General features: G+C 43.5%; 2 protein-coding genes across 3 annotated transcripts in view; one reads left to right on the forward strand and one right to left on the reverse strand.

Annotated features, from left to right (window-relative positions):
- tmem117 (transmembrane protein 117) overlaps positions 1-25995 on the reverse strand; it is a 64571-nt gene that overhangs the window by 20572 nt on the left and 18004 nt on the right. For both annotated transcript variants that reach the window (XM_021568019.3, XM_021568010.3), the window contains exons 3-5: positions 15887-16019; positions 2298-2397; positions 1041-1138 (exon numbers count right to left, since the gene is read on the reverse strand). In XM_021568019.3, coding sequence (XP_021423694.3) covers positions 1041-1138; positions 2298-2397; positions 15887-16019 — 331 coding nt within the window. The remainder of the gene's footprint in view (positions 1-1040; positions 1139-2297; positions 2398-15886; positions 16020-25995) is intronic.
- LOC149985183 (P2Y purinoceptor 1-like) lies at positions 22587-25848 on the forward strand. The gene is made up of 2 exons (XM_090204529.1): positions 22587-23030; positions 24760-25848. The coding sequence occupies exons 1-2, from the start codon at positions 22991-22993 to the stop codon at positions 25770-25772; spliced, it is 1053 nt and encodes a 350-aa protein (XP_090060655.1). The 5' UTR covers positions 22587-22990; the 3' UTR covers positions 25773-25848.

The raw sequence follows: 25995 nt of genomic DNA on the forward strand, positions 1-25995 counted from the left end.
TAGGGGACAGAACGCGTCTCCTTCCTGAGCGATATGATGGCTACGTGGTCCCATGGTGTTTATACTTGCGTACTATTGTTTGTACAGATTAACGTGATACAGTGAGTTATAAGTGAAACAATCTGTCTGTAAATAATTGTTGGAAACATTTCTTGTGTTATGCACAAAGTAGACTTGCCAAAACTATAGTTTGTTATCAATACATTTTTGGAGTGGTTGAAAAACAAGTTTTAATGATTCCAACCTAAGTGTATGTAAACTTGCGACTTCAACTGTATCTAGGCCATTGATCTCTCCCTTGTGATGAGCATTATTGGACACAGTGTAACAGCTTGATCGGGTCATATCCCTTGCTCTGGCTCAGTGAGGTGTGTGTGTGTGTGTGTGTGTGTGTGTGTGTGTGTGTGTGTGTGTGTGTGTGTGTGTGTGTGTGCGTGTGTAAAGGCAGGGGTATAGCTGGCCCTGTGACCTTGTTATGTCCATTGATTTCCTCTGCCTGTTTTTCTAATTAAAGGTGCTGACACTGAGCGGAGGAAGATAAACAGCCCTATTGACTGTGTGTAACTGTGTGTAAACCCTAGAGGTTAAGAGCACCCACACACACATGAACCCTAGCACCCACACACACATGAACCCTAACACCCACACACACATGAACCCTAGCACCCACACACACATGAACCCTAGCACCCACACACACATGAACCCTAGCACCCACGCACACACATGAACCCTAGCACCCACATGAACCCTAGCACCCACACACACATGAACCCTAGCACCCACATGAACCCTAGCACCCACCCACACAGACACAAACCCTAGCACCCACACACACATGAACCCTAGCACCCACATGAACCCTAGCACCCACACACACACACGAACCCTAGCACACACAAACCCTAGCACCCACACACACACACAAACCCTAGCACCCACACACACACACACACACACACACACACATACACACATACACACACTGATTGTGCTCAGAGGCAGCATATTGTATGCATTAGACTGGAGACAGAGCCTACCAGAAGAGGATTATCCTGTGATTGCCTTGTTTCCAGAACCTTCTGGCAGCTTTGCCCCAGTCTGGGTAGTGCTGGTCCTGGAGCATCATGTCAGTGACCTGGGAAAGATCCATAAACGAACATGCTGTGGGTTGCCAGTACAGCATTAAGACTAAACTCAAACTGAGATGGCATTTTCAGTAATCTTGAATTTTTGGATTGATCTCTGAATGAAGCTCAAATATTAAAATCACAGAATTCTGACACTCGTAGACAAGGAATGGAATAAGATTGTGTTATTTCGTTCTGAATACAGCGTCAAAATAGATGGTTTGAATTTGCCCTTCTGCATTTGGAACGCTGCAATGGAATGGCATAATCAATTCAAATGGCATTGCATTGTTTATATTCCTATTCCATACAGTCAATCATTAAAAGTAATCTGTTATTTTCTTTGATCAAAGACAATTGACATTTTAGAGGATTGTATGCACAACTACGCAAATCCAGACTTTCGGAGAAGGTACTTCATTGAGGCGAAGGTACATTTTGAATAGGCCACATCTCCTTCTATCAGAAAGAGTGGAGAAGGATTTGGTTGAGAAAAATCAGGTAAATCTTTCTGGCATGAGCAGTGTTGCAAAAACAGCCATTTCCTGCTCACTCATCTAGCGATGACACATTCTGAAATATCTGTTCTGTCGAGGAGAAGGAGACACAGAGGTCGTCTTGAAAGTGCCTCGTTGAATTAATCGAATGTAAAAACCCAGAGAGTAATGTCTGGATTCAGCAGTTTGCCTTGCCCGTCCTTGCTCTAACTCCCTCTTCCCCTTCTATATCCCCCCCGCTCTTCCCTCCCCCTCTCTCTCCCTCTACCCCTCTCCTCCATATCTCCTCCCTCTCTCCGCAGTGTGTACAGTGGAATACTAATGGAAACTCTGAGGAAGCTTGTCAAGTTTTCTCCCCGTGGGTGTTGTGTCAAACTCCTTTCTCTTCCTCCACAGGCAGTCCTATCCCAGATCCCAGCGGAGCTCCATCCCCTCTTTATGTTGACAAATGAACAGGGATGGGCTGGTGTTGAGACACCCCTCACTGTCTCTCTTCTGCTCGACTCTACTCCTCGCTGTGCCCGCTATGTCTCTCTGTGTTTCCTGTGACCTCGCACTCTCTCTGTTCTGTTCCTGGTGCTAAGGGTATAAAAGACACATTCCACTATCTTTGTACTTATATTCTACTTGCTGCTAATCAGTGTTGGGCTACTACAGATTGTTCTCTCACCATCCACGCAGTCACAAAGTCCCCCATCCACGTCCCCACTGCTGCAATCTTCATGAAGCTCTCGTTCCTGATACCCATGTATTCTGTCACCATGTGAGGCCTAGAAAGAGAGATGTATATATAGAGGGGGGGGAGAGAGATAGAGACAGGGGCAGAAAGGTAAAGGAGAAGAAAAGAGAGCGGTAGAGGAGGGAGAGAGGAAATGGAGGAGAGTCAACAGAAAATAGGAGAAACAGAAAATGGGCACTGTGGCTGCTAAGTGTCATGATGCTAACTGTCAGATCCCATCCATATCAAGCTGGCCCTGTGAAAACAGTGTGGCAGGCAGCTCTACCTTCAAGGGGCCCTCAGGGTTGTAAACAATTTACACTGAACTGCTGTGAAATTTATTCAGCAATACCATTCATTTGGCCCTAATCTACCTCCCTAATTTTTATGAATTTTCTTTCCATTTAGTAAATTCGTACCAGTGTCTATGTGAATTTAAATCAGCATTATCCAAAAGCATGAGACGGACACCCTTACTTGGCGACCGGCACCATCCCTGATACACAGGGCGCGGAGGAAGCCATTTAAGGTATACGGTTAGTTATTGGTGCAAGGAAAAAGATGGCATGCATTCGCTAGAGTCCTAGTTATCCATCCTATATCTCCTCTTGTAGGTAAAGACGGGATGGGAGGCTTTTGTTCAGGGACTTCAGTCATCTTCCACTGGGAGAAACTGGGTCACAAACCTTGTCTATGCAACCATCTACCCGCTGCTCCTGAAAGAGGAGAAGAAAAGGGGGATGAGGGAGGGAGGGTGTTTGATCTCCTGGCAGCGTCTTAGAGGCGGTGGATCAGATGAGCCTCCTCCCTCTCCTCCCAGGTCACTGCCTCATGAATAGAATAGATGGGCTGGCATGAATATGGCTCTGTAGGTTTTCCAACGGGTCGTAGTCAATAGCTCCAAACACCCCTGTTTGGCTCCGTGGCTGTTTTCCAACCTGCCACGTAGTACCCATTAAATATTTCTTATGCTATGTGGATAGAGGCATCTGGAAAATGACAACCACACCTGTTTTATTTTCCTGTGCATTTATTTCACATGTTATCAGTGTTTACAGTGACTCTACATAGACATTGGTTTTGTGAATGAAAATACAACGGGCCACACTTAACCAACTCTCAAACCGGTATAGGATTATCCCATTATATCCTATTAGGCAGAGCTTAGGCAGGTTTAAATGAAAGCTAATAGGCATTCATTTCCAAGTAATCATAATTGCTCCTCCCTTTTCTCACCCATTCACTCTCTATTCCCCTTATTAACAAAGCATAATAAAGACCAGAAAATGGACCTGGGGCAGAACTGCCATTATTAGCTATGGAAAAACCACTAAACCCAAATGGCACTTGTTTTCTTCTGCTGTTTTCTTGTTCTTTGAAGTCATGAAAACGAGCTGGTTTTGAAAAATACTGTTAGGCAGCGGTATAAAATATGATAGGTGGTGGTGTCATGTCTTCCTGGCCATGACTTTGTCACACTTTTCATACTGCGTATGCTCTGTGTAGCTTGGCCGGGTGTCTTCCGAAGTTTAATGAGATGACAAGAGTGAAAATGCTACTGTCCTGTTTCAAGTGTCTCCTGTAAATCTATTACAAACCACTGACCCCAAATAGCACCTGTTTTCTTGGCCCTGTATAGATCATCTCTGTCTCTGTAGTCATGAGCACAGGCAGTTTGTTAAAAAAATACAGTTAAGCAGATGTATTAAGGGTATAAAATAAATCATATGGCATCAATAATCTATTCATTAGGCCTCTGTGACAGGGCTTTATTAATGGAAATGTGAGGGGCATGGGTGACTTATCACCTTGCTTTGCCTGGGAAAAAAAAAAAAACTTGATTCAAATGGGAATTTATACCTGGATTAAGTTAGTTAGATGCTCAGCAGCTTGTCCCCGGTCCAGTTGCCTAGGAGATCCCACAGGGAGTTGTTTACCTGCCGCAAAATTATAATCGATTGACCTGGAAACGCTGTCAAGCCCCAGCTTAGCCTTAAAGGGCCATTGCAGACGTTTTTATCTCAATATCAAATCATTTCCCGGAAACAATTAACTACCTTACTATGTTTTCAATTAAAATAGCCAAAAAGAAACAAAAATTGCTTCTTAGCAAGAAGCAATTTCTCAAGCAAGAATTTTAGGACTATCTGGGAGGGCTCCGAGTGGGGATGGGAAAACCGAACATTGGCTGTTAAGCTATTGGCAGAGAGGTTTGTAACTCTCTTTCTTATTGGTCTAATAACTAGTTTACCACATGGTGATGTCACCAGGCAGGCCAAAACTCCATCCCACCAAAACAGGCTGAAATTCCAGGCAGTCTTTTCAAACTGCTCTTACACTAAAAAGGCATTGTCAGCATTTTCACAGTATTATTCCAACCTCATAGTGTGGAAATATATATATTCAGTATTCAAAGTATTCACACCCATTGACTTTTTCCAAATGTTGTAGTGTCCCATCCTGAATTTAAAATGGATTCAATTTAGATGAACATTTTTAGAGAAGACACTCCACCTCTCTCCACCTCCTACTCTGTTATCTAATTGGTCAGACATTGCACCTCTTCTGCCAGGCAGCAATGCTTTAAATTTAAACATTTTCTTTGGTAAGCAGAAGAGCACGCAGGAAGAGTTTTGGGAATCTTCTCTCAGCGTGATTAAAGGCAGCACTTTCTGACTTATTCATGCTCGCTGAAAATGTGATGGCCTGCAAGACAGATTACCTAATGAGAGGGTTCACGGCAGAGGTAGAATATCAGTACACTAGCTGCCGTACCCCCCCCCCCCCCTTCCCTGACACACATGTAAATATTGCACTATACATTTGTTGAGTGCCTGTAATTATTCTATTCTATTAAGCTGAATTTTTTCTTATTATTATTGTTTTCACATTCGGGGGGGAACCTGCAAGTAAGCATTTCATTGTACTGTGTACGCCGTAAACTTGAATTGACTAGACTTGACTAATCAGATCCGAAATGGCTCCCTCCTGGAAGAGCATCAGTACTGTAGCTACCATGAATAATCAGATCCAAAATGGCTCCACGTGAAACATCAGCACAGTAGTTCCGTGAATAATCTGATCCAAAATGGCTTCCATGGCTCAAAGCAGTGCACCAGTTACGTCTCAATCTACCCTCTCTATCGAATGCAATTGCGTTTCTAAGACATCACTGTGATAGCTTGTACTCCACTGAGTCATCAAATATCGCCTGGCCTTTCCTCTCTCTTCCCCGCTCCTTCCATCCACCAGTTTCCCAGCTTGTTTCTTCTGTTCTAAATCTCATGGCTAGTGACCCTTTAGGAAGCTGGCAGGTGTGTAGCCTCTGAAAGCCTTGGGGGTGTCTAGCCTTCTCCAGTACACAGATATGGCATTGAATCCCATTTCATCCACATTGAGATGTTTTCTTGTGTCCTCTGTGTGTACAGTACATAAGAGCACACAGTACACATCGTTGGGGACTGGAGAATGGTAAACCTAATAGTTAACAGAAGAACATAAAGCTGTCATGTATGGCCTCTCCTATCACTAAATCAAAAGAATCCATCACCCTCTTTTTTTAGTCAGAGCGACATGAGCCCACATATTAAACTTCCTCCAGATAGAGTTATCTAGTCTCTTATCCCTCCACTGGCTCATACAGTGGGAGTGAATTACCAGCAGGCACTTTGCAGGCCACCACCAGTATCTGTCCACTGTATCAGTTTTCCATTACACTAGTCCTAAATCAAGTCTGCTAGTCCCAGAAGCAATGCATCCACTTGACTTGGCCTTTACATGGTTAGAAGTGATAAAACACACACACACACACACACACACACACACACACACACACACACACACATACACACACATACACACAAAATCAACTGTGAAAGATTTGATGAAAAATGATTGCTTGTCGATGCATTAAAATGTTTCAAATGTTGATAAAAAGTATCAAGTTGTTTGATGTCCCTCAAGGGAAAATTGGTTCTGTGTGTGGAATTTAGACATTTTAGTGAAGTTTTTTTTTAATAATATTTTATGGAAAATTGTCAAAGAATTTATGGCACAGTCCTTGCAAAACTGCACAGACACAAACTGGCACTGTGTTAGGCTTTTCCCATTTGCAATTCCCAATGGACGTCCTGACACAGTTGTCAAGGTTACTGCGTTGTTCTGTTGACAGTAGCTGTCTGTATGTCTCTGAATGAGGATGACCTGTTAGAAGCCAACTCCCAGTGAGGCCCATCCCTCTGTCCCAGATAACAGCAGGAGAAGCTGAGCTGATAATGCTGAGGTAATGCCAGAACTGTCTGTCTCTGTGGTAGAATCTGTAACCTCTTTCAAATCAAATCAAATGTTATTTGTCACATGCGCCGAATACACCAGGTGTAGACCTTACCGTGAAATGCTTACTTACAAGCCCTTAAACAACAATGCAGTTTTAAGACAAATAGGAGTTAAGAAAATGTTTTACTAAATAAACTAAAGCAAAAAACAAAGAAAAGAGCAACAATAAAATAACAGTAGTGAGGCTTTATACAGGAGGTGCCGGTACAGAGTCAATGTGCGGGGGCACAGGTTAGTCCAGGTAATTGAGGCAATATGTACATGTAGGCAGGGGTAAAGTAGGTAGCGGTTAGAGCGTTGGGCCAGTAACCGAAAGGTCAAATTCCCGAGCTGACCAGGTAAAAATCTGTCATTCAGTACAAGGCAGTTAACCAACTGTTCCTAGGCCGTCATTGTAAATTGGAATGTGCTCTTAACTGACTTGCCTAGTTAAATATATATATATATATATACATATAATTATTTTTTTAAGTGACTATGCATAGATAATAAACAGAGAGTAGCATAGGTAAGGGGGGAGGGGGTCAATGCAAATATACCCCCAGCTAAAATAATAAACACTAGACAATACTACACCTGTGCTACTACAAACAAATCTGCTTTATAGGTGTATGTGAGAAAGAGAGAAAGAGAGTAATAGTGAGAGTTTGTGTGTTTTATTTACCACAACAACATGAGCAGCAGTTCATGGTGCACACTTAGCATCGAGGTCTCGCCAACCCCTGGTCATGGTCATGTTTGCACGGTCACGCCGCCAGTACTCTGGGAATCTCTCCCATCTCTCTCAGTGCGATCAACAGGAGGGAACATAAATACCATTACATGCCATTTATTCTGCCTTTTAAATAAGACTCTGGCATTACGCCCGCTCAGCTAGACAGACAGATAGACAGACAGGGACTTGCACAGAGGAACACAGAATGATGGTGGTGAACAGAGACAAGGCTCTTATGTGTCGCTATAACCCTGCTCAGTCAAGTGGGTGGCTGCAGTCATCTGCCTCTAGTCCCTTCATCCCCCTCCCCCTCCCTCTAAAGGGTGAGGAGAAAAAGAGCCACGCAGCCCCCCCCCCCTCCCCTCCTTCCGTCCCATGCAGTGGTGTCGCCTGGCTCCAGCAGGGTCCCCGCTCATCCACATTAGGCATGATTAATGTGAGAGGAGCCACACACTGGGCTGTCTTAATCCAATAACACTGCCTAATTAGGGCCTGCTCTCTGCCGGTAATGGTGGCGTAAGATGTCAGAATGGGATTGGGCGGCGTGACCGAGCGCCGGTGAAGGGCATCAAAATCCCTGGGCGGTCACACTCCTCTGCTTTCATGCAAACAGCTCCCTAATCTGAAAGTTACATTAAAAAAAGGTAACGCTTAATTTCAAGGTGTCGTTATTACAGTGCAATTACATATGTCAATTATTAATTACAACTGTAACAGGTATTGTGTTTAATTGTAATCATTCATAGTTACACTGTAACAACATGTAACTAGTGGTAACTGCAGTCCGTAATTATAGGGGTGTAACAACGATTGCTTGCTACAAAAGTTCAAAAGTCTCCGACAGCATCCCAACGCACCATATTTCAGCCTGCACAAACCACGTGATCAGTTTTAGCCAATTGAAAACCAACCACCTCATTGACATAACTCTGCAGACACATCCCATGTGATGGATGAGCCTATTGTGAAGGTGTTTGGTGCAAGTCCAATAAGGTCATTCTGGTTAGTCTACAGCCCTTTAGCGACTCAAAACGTTGTTTTTTTTATAGTACTCGTTATCGATTTATGAAACAAGGCAACTAATTACGATATAACTTTATATACAGTGCCTTGCGAAAGTATTCGGCCCCCTTGAACTTTGCGACCTTTTGCCACATTTCAGGCTTCAAACATAAAGATATAAAACTGTATTTTTTTGTGAAGAATCAACAACAAGTAGGACACAATCATGAAGTGGAACGACATTTATTAGATATTTCAAACTTTTTGAACAAATCAAAAACTGAAAAATTGGGCGTGCAAAATTATTCAGCCCCCTTAAGTTAATACTTTGTAGCGCCACCTTTTGCTGCGATTACAGCTGTAAGTCGCTTGGGGTATGTCTCTATCAGTTTTGCACATCGAGAGACCTAAATTTTTTCCCATTCCTCCTTGCAAAACAGCTCGAGCTCAGTGAGGTTGGATGGAGAGCATTTGTGAACAGCAGTTTTCAGTTCTTTCCACAGATTCTCGATTGGATTCAGGTCTGGACTTTGACTTGGCCATTCTAACACCTGGATATGTTTATTTTTGAACCATTCCATTGTAGATTTTGCTTTATGTATTGGATCATTGTCTTGTTGGAAGACAAATCTCCGTGCCAGTCTCAGGTCTTTTGCAGACTCCATCAGGTTTTCTTCCAGAATGGTCCTGTATTTGGCTCCATCCATCTTCCCATCAATTTGAACCATCTTCCCTGTCCCTGCTGAAGAAAAGCAGGCCCAAACCATGATGCTGCCACCACCATGTTTGACAGTGGGGATGGTGTGTTCAGCTGTGTTGCTTTTACGCCAAACATAACGTCTTGCATTGTTGCCAAAAAGTTAAATTTTGGTTTCATCTGACCAGAGCACCTTCTTCCACATGTTTGGTGTGTCTCCCAGGTGGCTTGTGGCAAACTTTAAACAACACTTTTTATGGATATCTTTAAGAAATGGCTTTCTTCTTGCCACTCTTCCATAAAGGCCAGATTTGTGCAATATACGACTAATTGTTGTCCTATGGACAGAGTCTCCCACCTCAGCTGTAGATCTCTGCAGTTCATCCAGAGTGATCATGGGCCTCTTGGCTGCATCTCTGATCAATCTTCTCCTTGTATGAGCTGAAAGTTTAGAGGGACGGCCAGGTCTTGGTAGATTTGCAGTGGTCTGATACTCCTTCCATTTCAATATTATCGCTTGCACAGTGCTCCTTGGGATGTTTAAAGCTTGGGAAATATTTTTGTATCCAAATCCGGCTTTAAACTTCTTCACAACAGTATCTCGGACCTGCCTGGTGTGTTCCTTGTTCTTCATGATGCTCTCTGCGCTTTTAACGGACCTCTGAGACTATCACAGTGCAGGTGCATTTATACGGAGACTTGATTACACACAGGTGGATTGTATTTATCATCATTAGTCATTTAGGTCAACATTGGATCATTCAGAGATCCTCACTGAACTTCTGGAGAGAGTTTGCTGCACTGAAAGTAAAGGGGCTGAATAATTTTGGGGGCCGAATACTTTCTCAAGGCACTGTATTTTGTGTAGGTAAAGATGGATGGAGACAAAAGCAGGTACGCTTACTGGAGTCCCTACAGAGGAGGCCGCTGACAGCTCTGATAAGGTCAGGCTCATAGCAGATCAGGATGTTGAGGAAGAGGACCATGAAGGCATTTGTTGATTTGCATAGGCCTAATATACACTGAGTGTACAAAACATTAGGAACCTTCCTAATATTGAGTTGCACAGCCTCAAACGTTGTGGCATGGCCTCTAACAAGGTGTCGAAAGAGTTCCACAGGGATGCTGGCCCATGTTGACTTCAATCTTTCCCACAGTTGTGTCAAGTTGGCTGGATGTCCTTTGGGTGGTTGACCATTCTTGATACACACGGGAAACTGTTGAGCGTGAAAAACTCGACCGCTTTGCAGTTCTTGCCACAAACCGGTGACACAAACCTTCTAACATACCCCGTTCAAAAGCACTGAAATCTTATGACTTGCCCATTCACCCTCTGAATGGCACACATTCACAATCCATGTCTCAATTGTCTCATGGTTTAAAAATCTCCTCCCCTTCATCTACACTGATTGACGTGGATTTAAGTGACATCAAAAGGGATCATAGCTTTCACCTGGTCAGTCTGTGTCATGGAAAGAGCAGGTGTTCTAATGTTTTGTAGGCCTATGTTTTTTTTAAATTTACCGGCATGGGAAATATTTTCTCTCTCTCTCTCTCTCTCTCTCTCTCAAAAACATGATGCAAATATTAAAGATTACAACCTAGTTAGGAATTCTCATGCATGACAGGAGTCACGGTTGTGGGTTTCAATACGATTGGGTCTTGATAGGAAAATAGCCTAGGCTCTAAGACAGGAGAAGATATAATTGACCCTCATGCCTCTCTTTAATGTCTGTGAATTGTGCATAGGCCTATCAAATTTGTGACTGTCTGAAGAGTCACAATGACAGCTCAGAGGCACACATTATTGTATAAGCTATAGGCCTACTGTAGGGTGTCCTGTAGGGTATTTATTACAGTTTTTCTCAATTGCTAAAACACTCAAACCCACTGGCTGTACAAAGTTCTCAGTTGCCTGGACTCATTTAGCTAATTATGCAGTCTGTTGTCAAGACCTTAAACAATTTTGATTAAAAATGTACTTCTCCCTGAGAATTGTATGTTTCGAACAATGTGTTTTCTATTTTTCGGCGTATTGTTTACTGACTGCTTGAGAGTGTATATCATTTTGATCACTTTGTTTATGATTTGAGAGCAGTGTTTGATTTTGAACACAGGTAAAACTGTTTTGAGGCGAATGTTTCATTTTGCAAGAGGAGTCAGAGGTTATGTAAATAGTGCTTGAAGATGAGGTTTTGTGTTTAATGTTTTCAGGAAATGGAGCAAGGTTTCAGAAATTGTGTTTTACCAATTGAGAAAAACTGTAACTGCAATCGGGTCATGTGTGCAGTCCGGCAGTGTCAACTATGCGTGCGCTTGAATTTATGGCGACTTTGTGTAAACTAAATACGCTAGGCTTCCATTCGACAACCTGTTTGGATAATGTGCTATTGAATTTTCTGCTAATCTTATGGTGCACATGTTGTGTAGGGTCTGCATTAGTGCCGACATTGGAACAAGATGTTGTAATTTCCCGGCTCTTGTTTTTACATTTTTTCGGGAAATGTGAAGTGTTCCCGCGACAGTTCCGGGATCCTGGTTACCCATGTTAATCCCTAGTCTGGAGAGCTCTACATCCTGATCCTGGTTACCCATGTTAATCCCTAGTCTGGAGAGCTCTAAATCCTGATCCTGGTTACCCATGTTAATCCCTAGTCTGGAGAGCTCTAAATCCTGATCCTGGTTACCCATGTTAATCCCTAGTCTGGAGAGCTCTTAATCCTGATCCTGGTTACCCATGTTAATCCCTAGTCTAGACAGCTCTAAATCCTGATCCTGGTTACCCATGTTAATCCATAGTCTGGACAGCTCTAAATCCTGGTTACCCTTGTTAATCCCTAGTCTGGACAGCTCTAAATCCTGATCCTGGTTACCCATGTTAATCCCTAGTCTGGACAGCTCTAAATCCTGATCCTTGTTACCCATGTTAATCCCTAGTCTAGAGAGCTCTAAATCCTGATCCTGGTTACCCATGTTAATCCCTAGTCTGGAGAGCTCTAAATCCTGATCCTGGTTACCCATGTTAATCCCTAGTCTGGAGAGCTCTTAATCCTGATCCTGGTTACCCATGTTAATCCCTAGTCTAGACAGCTCTAAATCCTGATCCTGGTTACCCATGTTAATCCATAGTCTGGACAGCTCTAAATCCTGGTTACCCTTGTTAATCCCTAGTCTGGACAGCTCTAAATCCTGATCCTGGTTACCCATGTTAATCCCTAGTCTGGACAGCTCTAAATCCTGATCCTTGTTACCCATGTTAATCCCTAGTCTAGAGAGCTCTAAATCCTGATCCTGGTTACCCATGTTAATCCCTAGTCTGGAGAGCTCTAAATCCTGATCCTGGTTACCCATGTTAATCCCTAGTCTGGAGAGCTCTAAATCCTGATCCTGGTTACCCATGTTAATCCCTAGTCTGGACAGCTCTAAATCCTGATGGACACATTTAACATCGAGGTAAAGACATGTCGCTCTCATCATTTAGCATCTTTTTTATTACTCGATTTGAATAAGTAACAATAGGTCATTTCGAGTGAATATATTCCTGCCGTTGAATCAAACTCAGTGCAGTCTGAAAGGTCCAAGAAATGAAAGCATCTCAATGAGCTTGGGGTCAGGGACAGCACACAGTGACAGGTCAGAGAGATAGCAGGAGACAGACACACCTCCCCCACAGCCACACACACGGACTTCTTCAGATGGGTGTGAGATGGGAACAATATGTGGTATGTGGGGGCAGACCAGCCGAGCAACGTCTCCCACAGCGCTCCATCGCGGTTGGCTGCAGAGCGCAAGGCATCATGGTGTGTTTTCTCAAAGACATAATTATTCTGAGGCAGACCAATGCCAGCAGATAGACTTAACACAGTCTTGGCAATAACTGTGCCTTGTCCTCTCTGAACAAAAAAGAAAAGGGAAAATAGAATTCATTCCCACCCAGAGGCTTCCTATCCTAAACACCACAGTGGGATGTTATAGTACTTCTCTTTTATGCTTTGCCTCAGTAAAATTACAACGACCTCATATTGAGTGAAGGAACGGGAAAGACGGATGCAGAAAAGATTTGGACATGGTTCAAAAGACTTAAGTTTTACTGCACCATCCTTCCTCCTCCTTCTCTCCTTCCCTCCCCTCTCGGATAATTGCTGCATTGGCTCCATTCAGAGCCTCGAGCCCATCTCATCTGAGGTGCATCCCGGTCCTGCCTGGCAGAGTGTGAAAACACTGCTCTTACAGGTCCGTCTTCAACAGAGATGTAAACACTAATCGTCTCTGGCAGAGCCCTGGCCTTCAGAAGACACAGAGGAGGAGCAGGGAACAGAACAGTCAGGAGAAAAAGTAGAGGAGTAGAGCAGAGAAAGGGCGGGCTGGCTCCTACTGCCTCTTGGCGAGCTGATGGCTCCTACTGCCTCTTGGCGAGCTGATGGCTCCTACTGCCTCTTGGCGAGCTGATGACTCCTACTGCCTCTTGGCGAGCTGATGGCTCCTACTGCCTCTTGGCGGGCTGATGGCCCCTACTGCCTCTTGGCGGGCTGATGGCTCCTACTGCCTCTTGGCGGTCTGATGGCTCCTACTGCCTCTTGGCAGTCTGATGGCTCCTACTGCCTCTTGGCGTTCTGATGGCTCCTACTGCCTCTTGGCGTTCTGATGGCTCCTATTGCCTCTTGGCGTTCTGATGGCTCCTATTGCCTCTTGGCGGGCTGATGGCTCCTACTCCCTCTTGGCGTTCTGATGGCTCCTATTGCCTCTTGGCGGGCTGATGGCTCCTACTGCCTCTTGGCGGGCTGATGGCTCCTACTGCCTCTTGGCGGGCTGATGGCTCCTACTGCCTCTTGGCGGGCTTATGGCTCCTACTGCCTCTTGGCGGGCTTATGGCTCCTACTGCCTCTTGGCGGGCTGATGGCTCCTACTGCCTCTTGGTGGGCTGATGGCTCCTACTGCCTCTTGGCGTTCTGATGGCTCCTACTGCCTCTTGGCGGGCTGCTGGCTGGATGCGTTCACTTGCTTTACAACAGCACCATCTATCTTTCTAATTAGAAGCTTACAGCCTGAAATGGCTAGGTAATGTCATTGGAACTCTCATTTCAGAGGCACTTTGAAATGTCTGAAGGACTATTCATTGTTATGTCTAGTTGACATGACCAATTGAAAGTGCCTAGCTCGTTATGTCTGCACCGTATCCCTGTTCTTTCAGTGCTCAGGCTCCATCACTCACAGTGAGGACTAAGTGATTATTCCCATGGTGTAGTAGGATGACATGCTCTCAGACTCCAACAGAAAGATGGCCACCAAAATACGGTAAAGGTCTCAAGACAGCAGCTATTAGAACACACATCCAATAGACTAAGGCTGGGTGATATACACTGAGTGTACAAATGATTATGAACACTTGCTCTTTCCATGACATGGACTGACCAGGGTCATGCAACTCAATATTATGTTCTTAATGTTTTGTACACTCAGTGTATACTGGATTTTTACAATACAGTCTATAACAATATTAAGATACAGTGCTAAATTAAATTAAAAGTTCAACAAATTGCACTAGTTCACTGTTTTAAAACCATCAGAATGGAGAAAGCCCATTAAAATCACATAAAATGCATTAATTTGTTGCCATTCAAGGCTCATGCACTACTCATAAAACATATTTAGAACTTGTATTATTCAGAAACATAAAACAAACCAATACCAGCATACTATTTTAAAAAAAAGGGAATATCGCCCAGCCCTCCCATAGACATGCACAGACACACACTTCTGTCACTGCTCAAGGCAGTACAGGCACTATATTGGACATGTGAAAGCATGAAATAGGAGAGTGGTAAAGAGAAATCATCTTTGTGACAGACACACTCAGAGAGACTGTAAATGTAAACTTTTTCCTGAGCGGGCAACATTTATCGTATCATCAGACTTGCTGTTCCGCTCAGCCATGAGTCTTTGCGTTTCCCTTCCTCAATCAACCAGAAAGAGCAGACATGATGGATGTCACTGTCCCAGCTCTGGCCAGTGTGACTGATAGCCTGATTATACAAGCATATTCCCCTCCCCTGTATAGAACAACAACACCTTACCGCTGGCAATATTAACCGGCTTGTCCAACCTTATGGATGGCGGAGTGCTTTTGTTGCTTATTGAAATGTGTTATATGACTGATCTTATTAAGGCCAGGCTACTTCAAATCACAGCTTGTGTTAGCAATAGCTTGTGTTAGCTTGTTTTAGCAATAGCTTGTTTTAGCAACAGCTTGTGTTAGCAACAGCTTGTGTTAGCAACAGCTTGTGTTAGCAACAGCTTGTGCCATGTGAATGTTATACAACCAAAACAAACACATGGTAAATCATGAGCCCTCGACCTCGCAGCTGGCTGGATAAAAGGATACATTTTCTATCTCAGACTGACTGCCACATCAAAATGCTCAAATGGATTCCTGTCACTGGCTTGATGTGTGTGACTGACATAGCTCTGCAGCTGGTTACCCACTAAGTGTAGGTAAACCAGTGGAGTAGAAGGTAAAGGGGAAGCCATCTTGACTGATGTAATCAATAAACCAAGATGGCCGACCTAATCATCATTGAAGTGTTATGGTGGAGCTGAAGTTGAGCTTTCAGGTGCCCTCCCTTCACTCCATCTCCTCCAACCGCGACTCAAAGTCTCGACGTGATTGATCAGACTGAGACTGAGCCTCCGCTCAGGTGAGACGTTTGGATCTATCACACGGTTAACTCGGAGAGAGAGAGAGAGGTTCTAACAAATGAAAGCAGTGAGAGAATGAGACATTGAGTGGCTTACCCCATGCTTCCTGCCATCAGGAGGATCAGGTTGTAGATGTGTGAGAAGATGAAGAGGAAGAGGATGGTGCTGAAGAACATGGTCATCCAGGAGCCGTGATCCTCACGGAACATTTTCAGACGCAGATAACGACCTATATGAGGGCATGAGGAAAAGACACCTGTTCAGTGGCAGGCTCCATTCACAGGGTAGTCTATTCCCTCAGTCAGTCAGTGGTTGTGTCCCAAATGGCACCCTGTTCCCTATATAGTGCACTACTTTTGACCAGGGTACTTTTTACCAGGGCCCCTGGTCAAAAGAAGTGCACTATATAGGGAATTGGGAAAATGGTACCGTTTTAGATGCAACACTGAACCAGGACATATGATGAAAGTATGGGCTATGTTCATACACATCAATAACCATTCCATCTGTTAGAAACTCACCCTTTAAGTATTGTAATTATGATTAAAGATCATTCTTTTTTTGTGACCAACTTTTTATTTAGTTTTGTCATTTTTCTATCTTTTTTTCATAGTTACAGGTTCCCCCAAAAATATAATAAATCCATTTAAAGATAGCCATCTTAGAGTCAACATGTTTTTTGCAGGAGTGCTGCCTGTCAGCAGTAATCTTCTTTGAGATTCAAGGGACTATCAACGTTAAGTAACATAATAGATGGAAAGCATTGAATATTTCAATTCATGCACTTCCAAATTAATTTTGTAACTTTTCCCCAGAAGCATTTAACTACAAGGTACTCCCTGTGCCTACCTGAACTCCCTGTGACTACCTGAACTCCCTGTGCCTACCTGAACTCCCTGTGCCTACCTGATTTAGGGGACACAGTGAACAGCCGTGGCCAATTTGATCTTAAAACTTTCTTCTGGTGCTAAATACAGTCTGTGAACTATTGTCTGTGAACAATTGATAGTCTGGATTACAGGATACCAAGGTCATATTTTTACATTTCATCTGTGGGCCATACTTTTTGAATGGTTAGCTCAGAATGTGAGCTTTCTAAAGTTGTTTATATATTATAGAGATCAGTGCTTTCGGGAGCCCAGATCATTTATTTATACATCCCATCATTGGATGTTTCTGTATTTCCCAAGGAACTCCATAGGCCAGCATAGCTGACCTAAATTGTAAATATAACACATGTGTTGCCTGGTAATGTGTATGTATCTTTCAAATCTTGGAATGTTCCAAAACCATTACTGTCCATGATATTGATAAGGGTACGGATTCCGCATTTGGACCATTAGAGGGATACAAAAGGCCTCAAGGCATTATTGTGAAATATTGAGGCATGGATATGCCAGTTTGATTCCCAGTTACATTGTTTTTCTAACAGAAATAGTGCGAGCAATAATAGGATTAAAGAGTAGTTTATGGGATATATCAGTGAAGACCACCTCTTCCAGGGTAATAGGACACACAATATTTTGCTCAATACTCAGCCAGAAGAGTCATGTCTAAACCAATTCAGGATGGTGTGCAACGCTAAAGCCTGAATATACACTTTAAAGTGTTGTGCATTTAGTCCTCTTTAGTCTTTCCCTCTTTGTATACTTATTCATTTTTTTCTGGGATCGTTTGCCTTGCCATATACAGTTGAAGTCGGAAGTTCACATACACCTTAGCCAAATAGATTTAAACTCAGTTTTTCACAATTCCTGACATTGAATCCTAGCAAGAATTTCCTGTCTTAGGTCAGTTAGGATCACCACTTTATTTTAAGAATGTGAAATGTCAGAATAATAGTAGAGAGAATTATTTCTTTCAGCTTTTATTTCTTTCATCACATTCCCAGTGGGTCAGAAGTTTACATATACTCAATTAGTATTTGGTAGCATTGCCTTTAAATTGTTTAACTTGGGTCAAACATTTCAGGTAGTGTTCCACAAGCTTCCCACAATAATTTGGGTGAATTTTGGCCTATTCCTCCTGACAAGAGCTGGTGTAACCGAGTCAGATTTGTAGGCCTCCTTGCTCGCACAATTGTGATACAGTGAATTACAAGTGAAATAATCTGTATGTAAACCATTGTTGGAAAAATGACTTGTGTCATGCACAAAGTAGATGTCCTAACTGACTTGCCAAAACTATAGTTTGTTAACAAGACATTTGTGGAGTGGTTGAAAAACGAGTTTTAATGACTCCAACATAAGTGTATGTAAACTTCCGACTTTAACTGTACATTTTAAAATTGCACTATGAATTTTATCTCAACAGCCAGAAGGGGGAGCCATTGGAAGAATTGACCTACAGAAATTCAGCCGTGGCAATATTCATTTTGACAATAGATATTCTTCAGGTTAAAGTAACTGGGATATTTTTCCATCTATTGAGTTCAGATTGAAATCAAATCAAAATCAAATCAAATGTATTTGTCACATACACATGGTTAGCAGGTGTTAATGCAAGTGTTACATCAAGATACATTACATCAAGATGGCAAGATGCAGTAGATGGTATAGCATACAGTATATACATATTAGATGAGTAATGTAGGGTATGAGAACATTATATAAAGTGTCATTGTTTAAAGTGGCTAGTGATACATTTAATTACAACAAGATGGCAAGATGCAGTAGATGGTATAGTGTACAGTATATACATATGAGATGAGTAATGTAGGGTAAGTAAACATTATATAATATAAAGTGGCTAGTGATAAATTGATTACATAAATATTTCCATTATTAAAGTGGCTGGAGTTGATTCAGTATGTTGGCAGCAGCCACTCAATGTTAGTGATGGCTGTTTAACAGTCTGATGACCTTGAGATAGAAGCTGTTTTTCAGCCTCTCGGTCCCAGCTTTGATGCACCTGTACTGACCTCGCATTCTGGATGATAGCGGGGTCAACAGGCAGTGGCTCGGGTGGTTGTTGTCCTTGATAATCTTTATGGCCTTCCTGTGACATCGGGTGGTGTAGGTGTCCTGGAGGGCAGGTAGTTTGCACCCGGTGATGCGTTGTGCAGACCTCACTACCCTCTGGATAGCCTTCCGGTTATGGGAGCAGCTGCATTACCAGGCGGTGATACAGCCCGAAAGGATGCTCTCGAAAGTGCATCTGTAAAAGTTTGTGAGTGTTTTGGTGACAAGCCAAATTTCTTCAGCCTCCTGAGGTTGAAGAGGCGCAGCTGTGACTTCTTCACCACGCTGTCTGTGTGGGTGGACCATTTAAGTTTGTCCGTGATGTGTACGCCGAGGAACTTAAAACTCTCCACCCTCTCCACTACTGTCCCGTCAATGTAGATTGGGGGCTGCTCCCTCTGCTGTTTCCTGAAGTCCACGATCATCTCCTTTGTTTTGTTCACATTGAGAGGTTATTTTCTTGACACCACACTCCGAGGGCCCTCACCTCCTCCCTGTAGGCCGTCTCGTCGTTGTTGGTAATCAAGCCTACCACTGCCGTGTCGTCTGCAAACTTGATGATTAAGTTGGAGGCGTGCATGGCCACGCAGTCGTGGGTGAACAGGGAGTACAGGAGAGGGCTGAGAATGCACCCTTGTGGGGCCCAAGTGTTGAGGATCAGCAGGGTGGAGATGTTGTTACCTACCCTCATCACCTGGGGCGGCCCATCAGGAAGTCCAGGACCCAGTTGCACAGGGCGGGGTCGAGACCCAGGGTCTCGAGCAACAAAATGGAGTCGTGGTCAGCTTTTCCGAAGGGAGGGCGGTGGAGGGCCTTATATGCGTCGCGGAAGTTAGAATAACAGTGGTCTAGGGTTTTGCCAGCCATGGTAGCACAATCGATATGCTGATAGACTTTGGAGAGCCTTGTTTTCAGATTAGCCTTGTTAAAATCCCCGGCTACAATAAATGCAGCCTCAGGATATGTGGTTACCAGTCCAATTAAGTTCTTTCAGGGTCGGCATTTGATTGTGAGGAATTCAGGAAAGTCAGGTGAACAAAAGGACTTGAGTTCCTGTATGTTGTTATGATCACACCACGTCTCGTTAATCATAAGGCATACACCCCCGCCATTCTTCTTACCAGAGAGATGCTTGTTTCTGTCGGCGCGATGTGTGAAGAAACCAGGTGGCTGTAGCGACTCAGATAGCGTGTCTCGAGTGAGCCATGTTTCCATGAAACAAGTCTCTGATGTCCAGTCTCTGATGTCTCTCTGGAAGGCAACCCTTGCTCGGATTTCGTCTACCTTGTCAAGAGACTGGACATTGGCGAGTAGTATGCTCGGGAGCTGTGCGCGATGTGCCCGTCTGACTTGAGCGTTCTGTTAAAGTTTCTGCCAATGGTTTTATTTAATTAAGGAAATATATATACTCCCAAATATTTAAAATGGGAAACGATTGGGGTTCCATGAGTAGAGATGGAGTCCATCCTCCATCGGGGTCTTGAGAGGCAGTAGGGCTAACTTGGTTAGATTCATTTTAGAATTTGAGATTAAGCTAAATGTATATATGATCTTCAATGCGTTTGGGAGCGATTGAGATACATTGTCTAGATAGAGTAAAATATTGTCTGCGTATAATGAAATGAAATTGTCAGTAGACTTGAGAGATATTGGTGTTATTTCCTTCGATTGATGCATTTCCTGGGCCAGAGGTTCCATGGATAATACAATTGAATCTCCTTATCTGCTGCTTCCAGTGATTCTGAACAGAGCAGTGCAGATTCTGCCTGTTATGACTATGGCTGAGGGATTGCCATTTTTTAATCTTTGATTGATTCATTTGGATTCTGATAGTAATTCCCCTGTTTCAAATTCAACAGTTGATTAAAGACCATTCTGAAGCGCCATGTCCTCCTTTCAAACAGATTTTCACTGCAATTTATTTTGGTGATGAACTAAGCCTTGCCAAATGAACTTGAGTGTTCTAAAAATGGTACCTGTTTAGTACATAAAGTCAGAGAATATCACTGGTCGGTGCTCTTTGGTATATCACAGACCACATCATGTTTTCCACAAACTCTTTTCAGCAATCTGACTGAGACCCTGTTGTGTTCTGGCTGGCTGGCTGGCTGGCTGGCTGGCTGGCTTGTGTTCCACGAGGACAGTTCAGCATGATTAGATTGATTATGCAGACATTTATGACCTGTGGTGTTTTTCCATTCTTCTGGTTGGGAATCAAATTACTAGGAAAGATCTCTCTGCTAGAGCATGAGATTGATTCAGATAGTCCACCTTCTGCCCTGAATACATAATCACAGCAGGCCTCTGGTGCCAGAGATCCTCTATACAGTTGATGAAATTCCATTACACCACTGTTCTTCTGGATTTGAATGAATCGATCGGTTTAGCTAATGCAAGGATGGACTGCGTTGCTCACAAAACGATCAACTAAGTGCACAGTTCGTATCATTGTGACTGCCATCTATATCAGATGAAATGTTATTTGTGGCAATAATAGGAATAGATGTCAACCAAGCAACTGAATCCATATGACAACACAACACTAATCATACACATGTTGCAAGCAGTGGCTTAAACCAACGTCACTGCAAAACAGAAAATTATAATTCATTGGATATGTATAATCAAACTGTAGCTAGTGTGTATAACAGAATGTTCCATCTCCCTCCTGCTGCTCGGTGCTCATACAGTACAATGCCAGTCTGTCCCGTGTCATTGGCCCTGACCCCAAGTCCTCTTTCCCCACAGGGAGGCCGTACTGTTGCTAACACAAGCAGCAGGCTTTCGCTCCTTCTGATTTCCCCTCAGAAAGCTCAGCCAGCGCCGATACCAGCATAGCAGCACCATGCTCTCAGGCACAACTCTTTGTTTTGGTCTCCCCCAGTCAGAGATACAGCCCCTGGGGGTAGTGTTTTGTTGTGTCAATACTCAGACGTTCGAGACAGGACACAACTGCTCCATTTATTTCCCCATTACCACAAGGCCATGCTCCCTCTCTCTGAACGCCTTACATGCTGTTCAATCTCAGCTCGCTCACCTCATTCTCCCCATAAAACCAAAGCCGCTGCGACTGCCTCAGAGAGGTGGAGTCCCCGAATGCAGTTTTACGACCATAATGAATGACACTTCTGTCTCTTCAGGCGTTGCCCTGGGTTTTCATACTGCAATGCATTCTTATACAGCCGTTAATACAGCAGACAAATTAAGGTCTCTACTACATAAAGCGCCATGTACTGTATAAGATTAAATTGGCTACATTCCCTGTAACCAAATTGTGTTTAACCCCATTCAAACAGTTGTGAAGTGGTAGATGCATCGATGTGCAGGTGCCTAGCTAGTGTGGTTTGTGGTATTTCGAGGTTCATCACAGCTCCATAATTGAATTGGTTTGCACGGATGAACTTAATTGCCTGTAGTGCCAATGAACCCCAGCTCTGCAGCGTGTGTACCGGCAGATCTGACTCTTAAAGTCGCCAGCGCAGCCAGCTAGCGCGGTGGTGAGCTCCCTTCTCGGAGCCAATCAGTGTAGGATTTAACTAGGGGTGATTCAAGATTATTCAGCGGACTGCCTTGAGTCACCACACCTCCCCTCCTTAGAGAGGCCCGATAACGAGTGATTCATGAGCCACTTCTACACTGTTCAGCTAGGCTGGACACACAAACATGCACACAGGCATGCACACTGGCACGCACACACTTCCATTTCTCCAGATGTTGGTCGCCTATCAAAATTCAAATATGTGTGGTTGTCTCCATCTAGTGGTGATATAGTGACAGTACCACAGAACTGACAGAACTGGTGCTGAATTGGAGAGAAAAAAAGGTCTCCTTCTTCAATTACACAGGATTCATACTGACCACCATCTAAATGTGATGTGGAAATCGTTAAATGTGATATGCGCATGACCACGGTGGTTTCCACTGTTTAAATCTAGCAGACCAGTGGAATAATGAATTAGAATTTGACATTAAACAAAGGTCATGGCACCAAAACAGGATTTGAAAAGACGGAGAGAAGAAAAAAAAAACCCCACTCCAATCCGGTCGGTTAACAAGCAGGCACGTTGGTGCCAGACAGCTAAAATACAAACACACCGTGACAAACTGGAGCAGGCAATCAATCAAACACACACAGACACACAGTGGGAGTCACAGCCCCAGACTGATGAAAAGGACACAGTTGGTGGAGGTGTTCTGACTGAAGGAGACCTGAGACCCAAGCACGGTCTCTCCTGTCATCATGATACCAATCATCAATAACTCTCTGCTTATTAAACAGGGTAAGAACTCTCATTATTTCACACTCACTTTATGATTCAGATACATAAATGATGAATACATGTAAGGATACATACACATTGTATTTTTTTCCCCAATATGACTGTAGTTTGTGGCCACCAAAACACTATTTTATGGTTTAATGTGGTCTTTTGAATGGGTATAATCTTCATTTTCTATCAAATGTTTTTCAGTATGTTTGGAAAGTTTTTTAGTGTGTGTGAAAGACCCCATAAAAATGTTACATGTCCACATAACAAAAAAAATGACTTAAAAACCTCACAATAGTGAAAACCTTGAGGGTATGCCACGTGAAGACCAGAACTTGTCTTTGCAACTCTGAAAATAGAAAACTCTTCTGGCAGTCTTTTTTAAATGTGATCAAAGTAATTGTCACCTTCTGCTTGTGTGGTCAACACAAGGGTCATTCCACAAAAAGAGTGCCTCCTGATATTTTAAGTAGAAGTTGTGCACCACTATTAAATTCGAAAAGCGTTACATTAATATATCAAAATGAAGTGGCCTTTATTATACACCACATGGGGAACTCAATAAATCAAACAAATTGTATGAAAGAAACTTGCTAAAGTGCAAAGATTCCCTCTGTGACTTGAAGGAGGAACTGAATCCACTTAATTAAGCTCAACATTTTTCTAAGTTTTCACTATCATTGTAAAGCCAAAGTTATTTGGTTGCTTTGACAAAGTCATTCAATAAGATTATTATATTTTTGTGTGATTTATGTGGTTAATAGTTCCTTTACTGTCTGTTCCTCATTTTAAAGTCATCCCTGTTACATGAACTGAACTCTCTTTTTAATATGGTGAAACTATTCCTTTTTTTCTATCAAAAGAAACATTGATTATCTAATAGTCAAATCATAGTGTAAAAGCAGGTGAGCTGGTTCTACTTTGTTCGGCCATTTTCGGGTGTTTTGGAGTAGAAAACTGAGTGGGTCGAGCATAACATGTCAACTCTGTTACCAATAGATAGTCAGGCTAGAAATGTTTCACAATTGCACTTTTTTTGTGAAGCTTACATTCAATTGATACTCCCACACAACAAGCTTCAATTCCCCCTGTCAAAAGGGGTTTCATGGCTGATTCAAGATTAAATCGTCAACCCTGTTATGGTCAACCGTTACTTTATTTGGCACTTAATAGGCAATTACTATAGTCATTTTTTTATTTAACCTCTCGAGATGGGAAAAACGTGTTTATGAAGTTGAGCATGTGCTCTTTACAAAATAATGTTAAAATTAGGTGAAATCAAACGTTTTTTTTGGGACCAAGTTAAACTTCTCAAAAGGCACCGAATTGGTGACACTACCCTTCAATAGCCAGTCTCTGATTGAAGGCAAACAATGTGTTTCCATATTGGAGTGGAATCCAGGGTTAATTATTCCCAGCACATGCAGTACAACAGCCAGGCTGTCACTTCCTGGTGACTGGGCACAGGACTGAGGGGGTGGACGGGGCTGAGAGTGTTTAGAGACAGACAGGCAGGCGACTCTACATTAATCTATTTATGATAATGGTATATCCTCGCTGAACCTTGGCTAGAATAACCTTGATGTGGATAAATTGAAATGCAAAGTAATTATATATGGCATGAAAGACCACCCTTGATACTACTTGACATATTTAGTTTTTTTACTGTATTAAGTGATCTTGTAAAATGCCCCATCCCATAACATGTTTTTTAAAATGGCCATCTATTGTCTTTCCTCAGCCCATACAGTGCCATTCCTGCCTCTGAACCAGTCGGAGGCATTCTGCAGTCGGTTTGAGAATGGCCAGTGGTACTGCTACGTCATCTTGGTCCTCTTCACCTTTGCCCTGCCCCTGGGCATCCTGGGTAACGTGGCAGCGGTGCTAAACTATACCTGCTTCAGGAGGACCAGCAGTCTGTCCACCAGCAACGTGTTCCTACTCAACCTGGCCCTGTGTGACTCAGCCTGGACCCTCACCCTGCCCTTCACCATCTACTTCAGCCTCCAGAGGTCCTTCCACAGGGACATCCAGATCTTTTGCCAGCTCAAGAAGATCTTCTTCAACATCAACATCTACGGGAGTATCTTCTTCCTCACTCTGATCAGCTTTGACCGCTACGCCGGCACCGTGCACCCCATCAGCTCCCTCAGGTGGTGGGACGCTTGTAAAGCCAAGCTCTGCTGCGCCTGCGTCTGGATCTTCCTCTTCCTGGGCTGCATCCCCGAGCTCTTTGTGACCTTCGCCTTGCAGAGACCGGGGAACGTGACCGTGTGCATGGACCACATCCAGGGTCCGTTCGTCTTATTCAAAACCATGTCCATCATCAAGACTCTGGTGGGCTTCGCCTTGCCGTTCAGTGTCATGCTGGTCTTCTACGGGATGACGGTGCAGGTTTTACGGGGCCTCCCTCGGGGGAAGAGGAGAGGTGGTGGGGGTCAGTGGGTGGGGAAGCCCCTGATGCTCATCACCGCCGCTCTGCTGGTGTTTGTGGTGTCCTTCGTGCCCTACCACGTCATGATGATGACCCTGGTGTTTATGAGGATCAACGACCAGGTGACTCCGGCCAACGTGCACGTCCTCTATGCCTCCTATGAGTTCTTTGAGGCCATGTGTAGTGTGAGTAGCTGCCTGGACCCAGTGCTGTACATCCTGGCCAGTGACCGGTTCCAGAAGAGACTGCAGGCCCTCAGGAGGGGCCAATATAGGGGACTGTGCTGTAGGCGTAGCAGGAGGGTAGCGGTGGAGGGCTGACGAAGGATAGAGTCTCCTACCATAGTTAGTTATCCTTATTCAATTAAATGAATTCATTAAATCAAAAAAAAAAAAATGATGATCTAAAAATACACACATTGACATGTCTCTGAGAGATTGCCTCTCACAACAGATATGCCAACCAAGTGTCTGTGTTCATCTAAAGAGCCAGAAAAAAGGGCTGAAAAAAATGGGGCCTTTGCCAGAATTGAACATGTTCAAG

This window comes from Oncorhynchus mykiss, chromosome 2 (genome assembly GCF_057628025.1).
Source record: "Oncorhynchus mykiss isolate SJ-2025 chromosome 2, ASM5762802v1, whole genome shotgun sequence".
Lineage (NCBI taxonomy): Eukaryota > Metazoa > Chordata > Actinopteri > Salmoniformes > Salmonidae > Oncorhynchus > Oncorhynchus mykiss.

What these genes read in the sequence shown, in the direction of transcription:
- LOC149985183 (XM_090204529.1), top strand. Translation starts at nt 22,991, where the DNA reads ATGATACCAATCATCAATAACTCTCTGCTTATTAAACAGG. An exon ending in CTCTCTGCTTATTAAACAGG is followed by an intron (nt 23,031 to 24,759) that starts GTAAGAACTCTC and finishes GTCTTTCCTCAG; the next exon opens with CCCATACAGTGCCATTCCTG.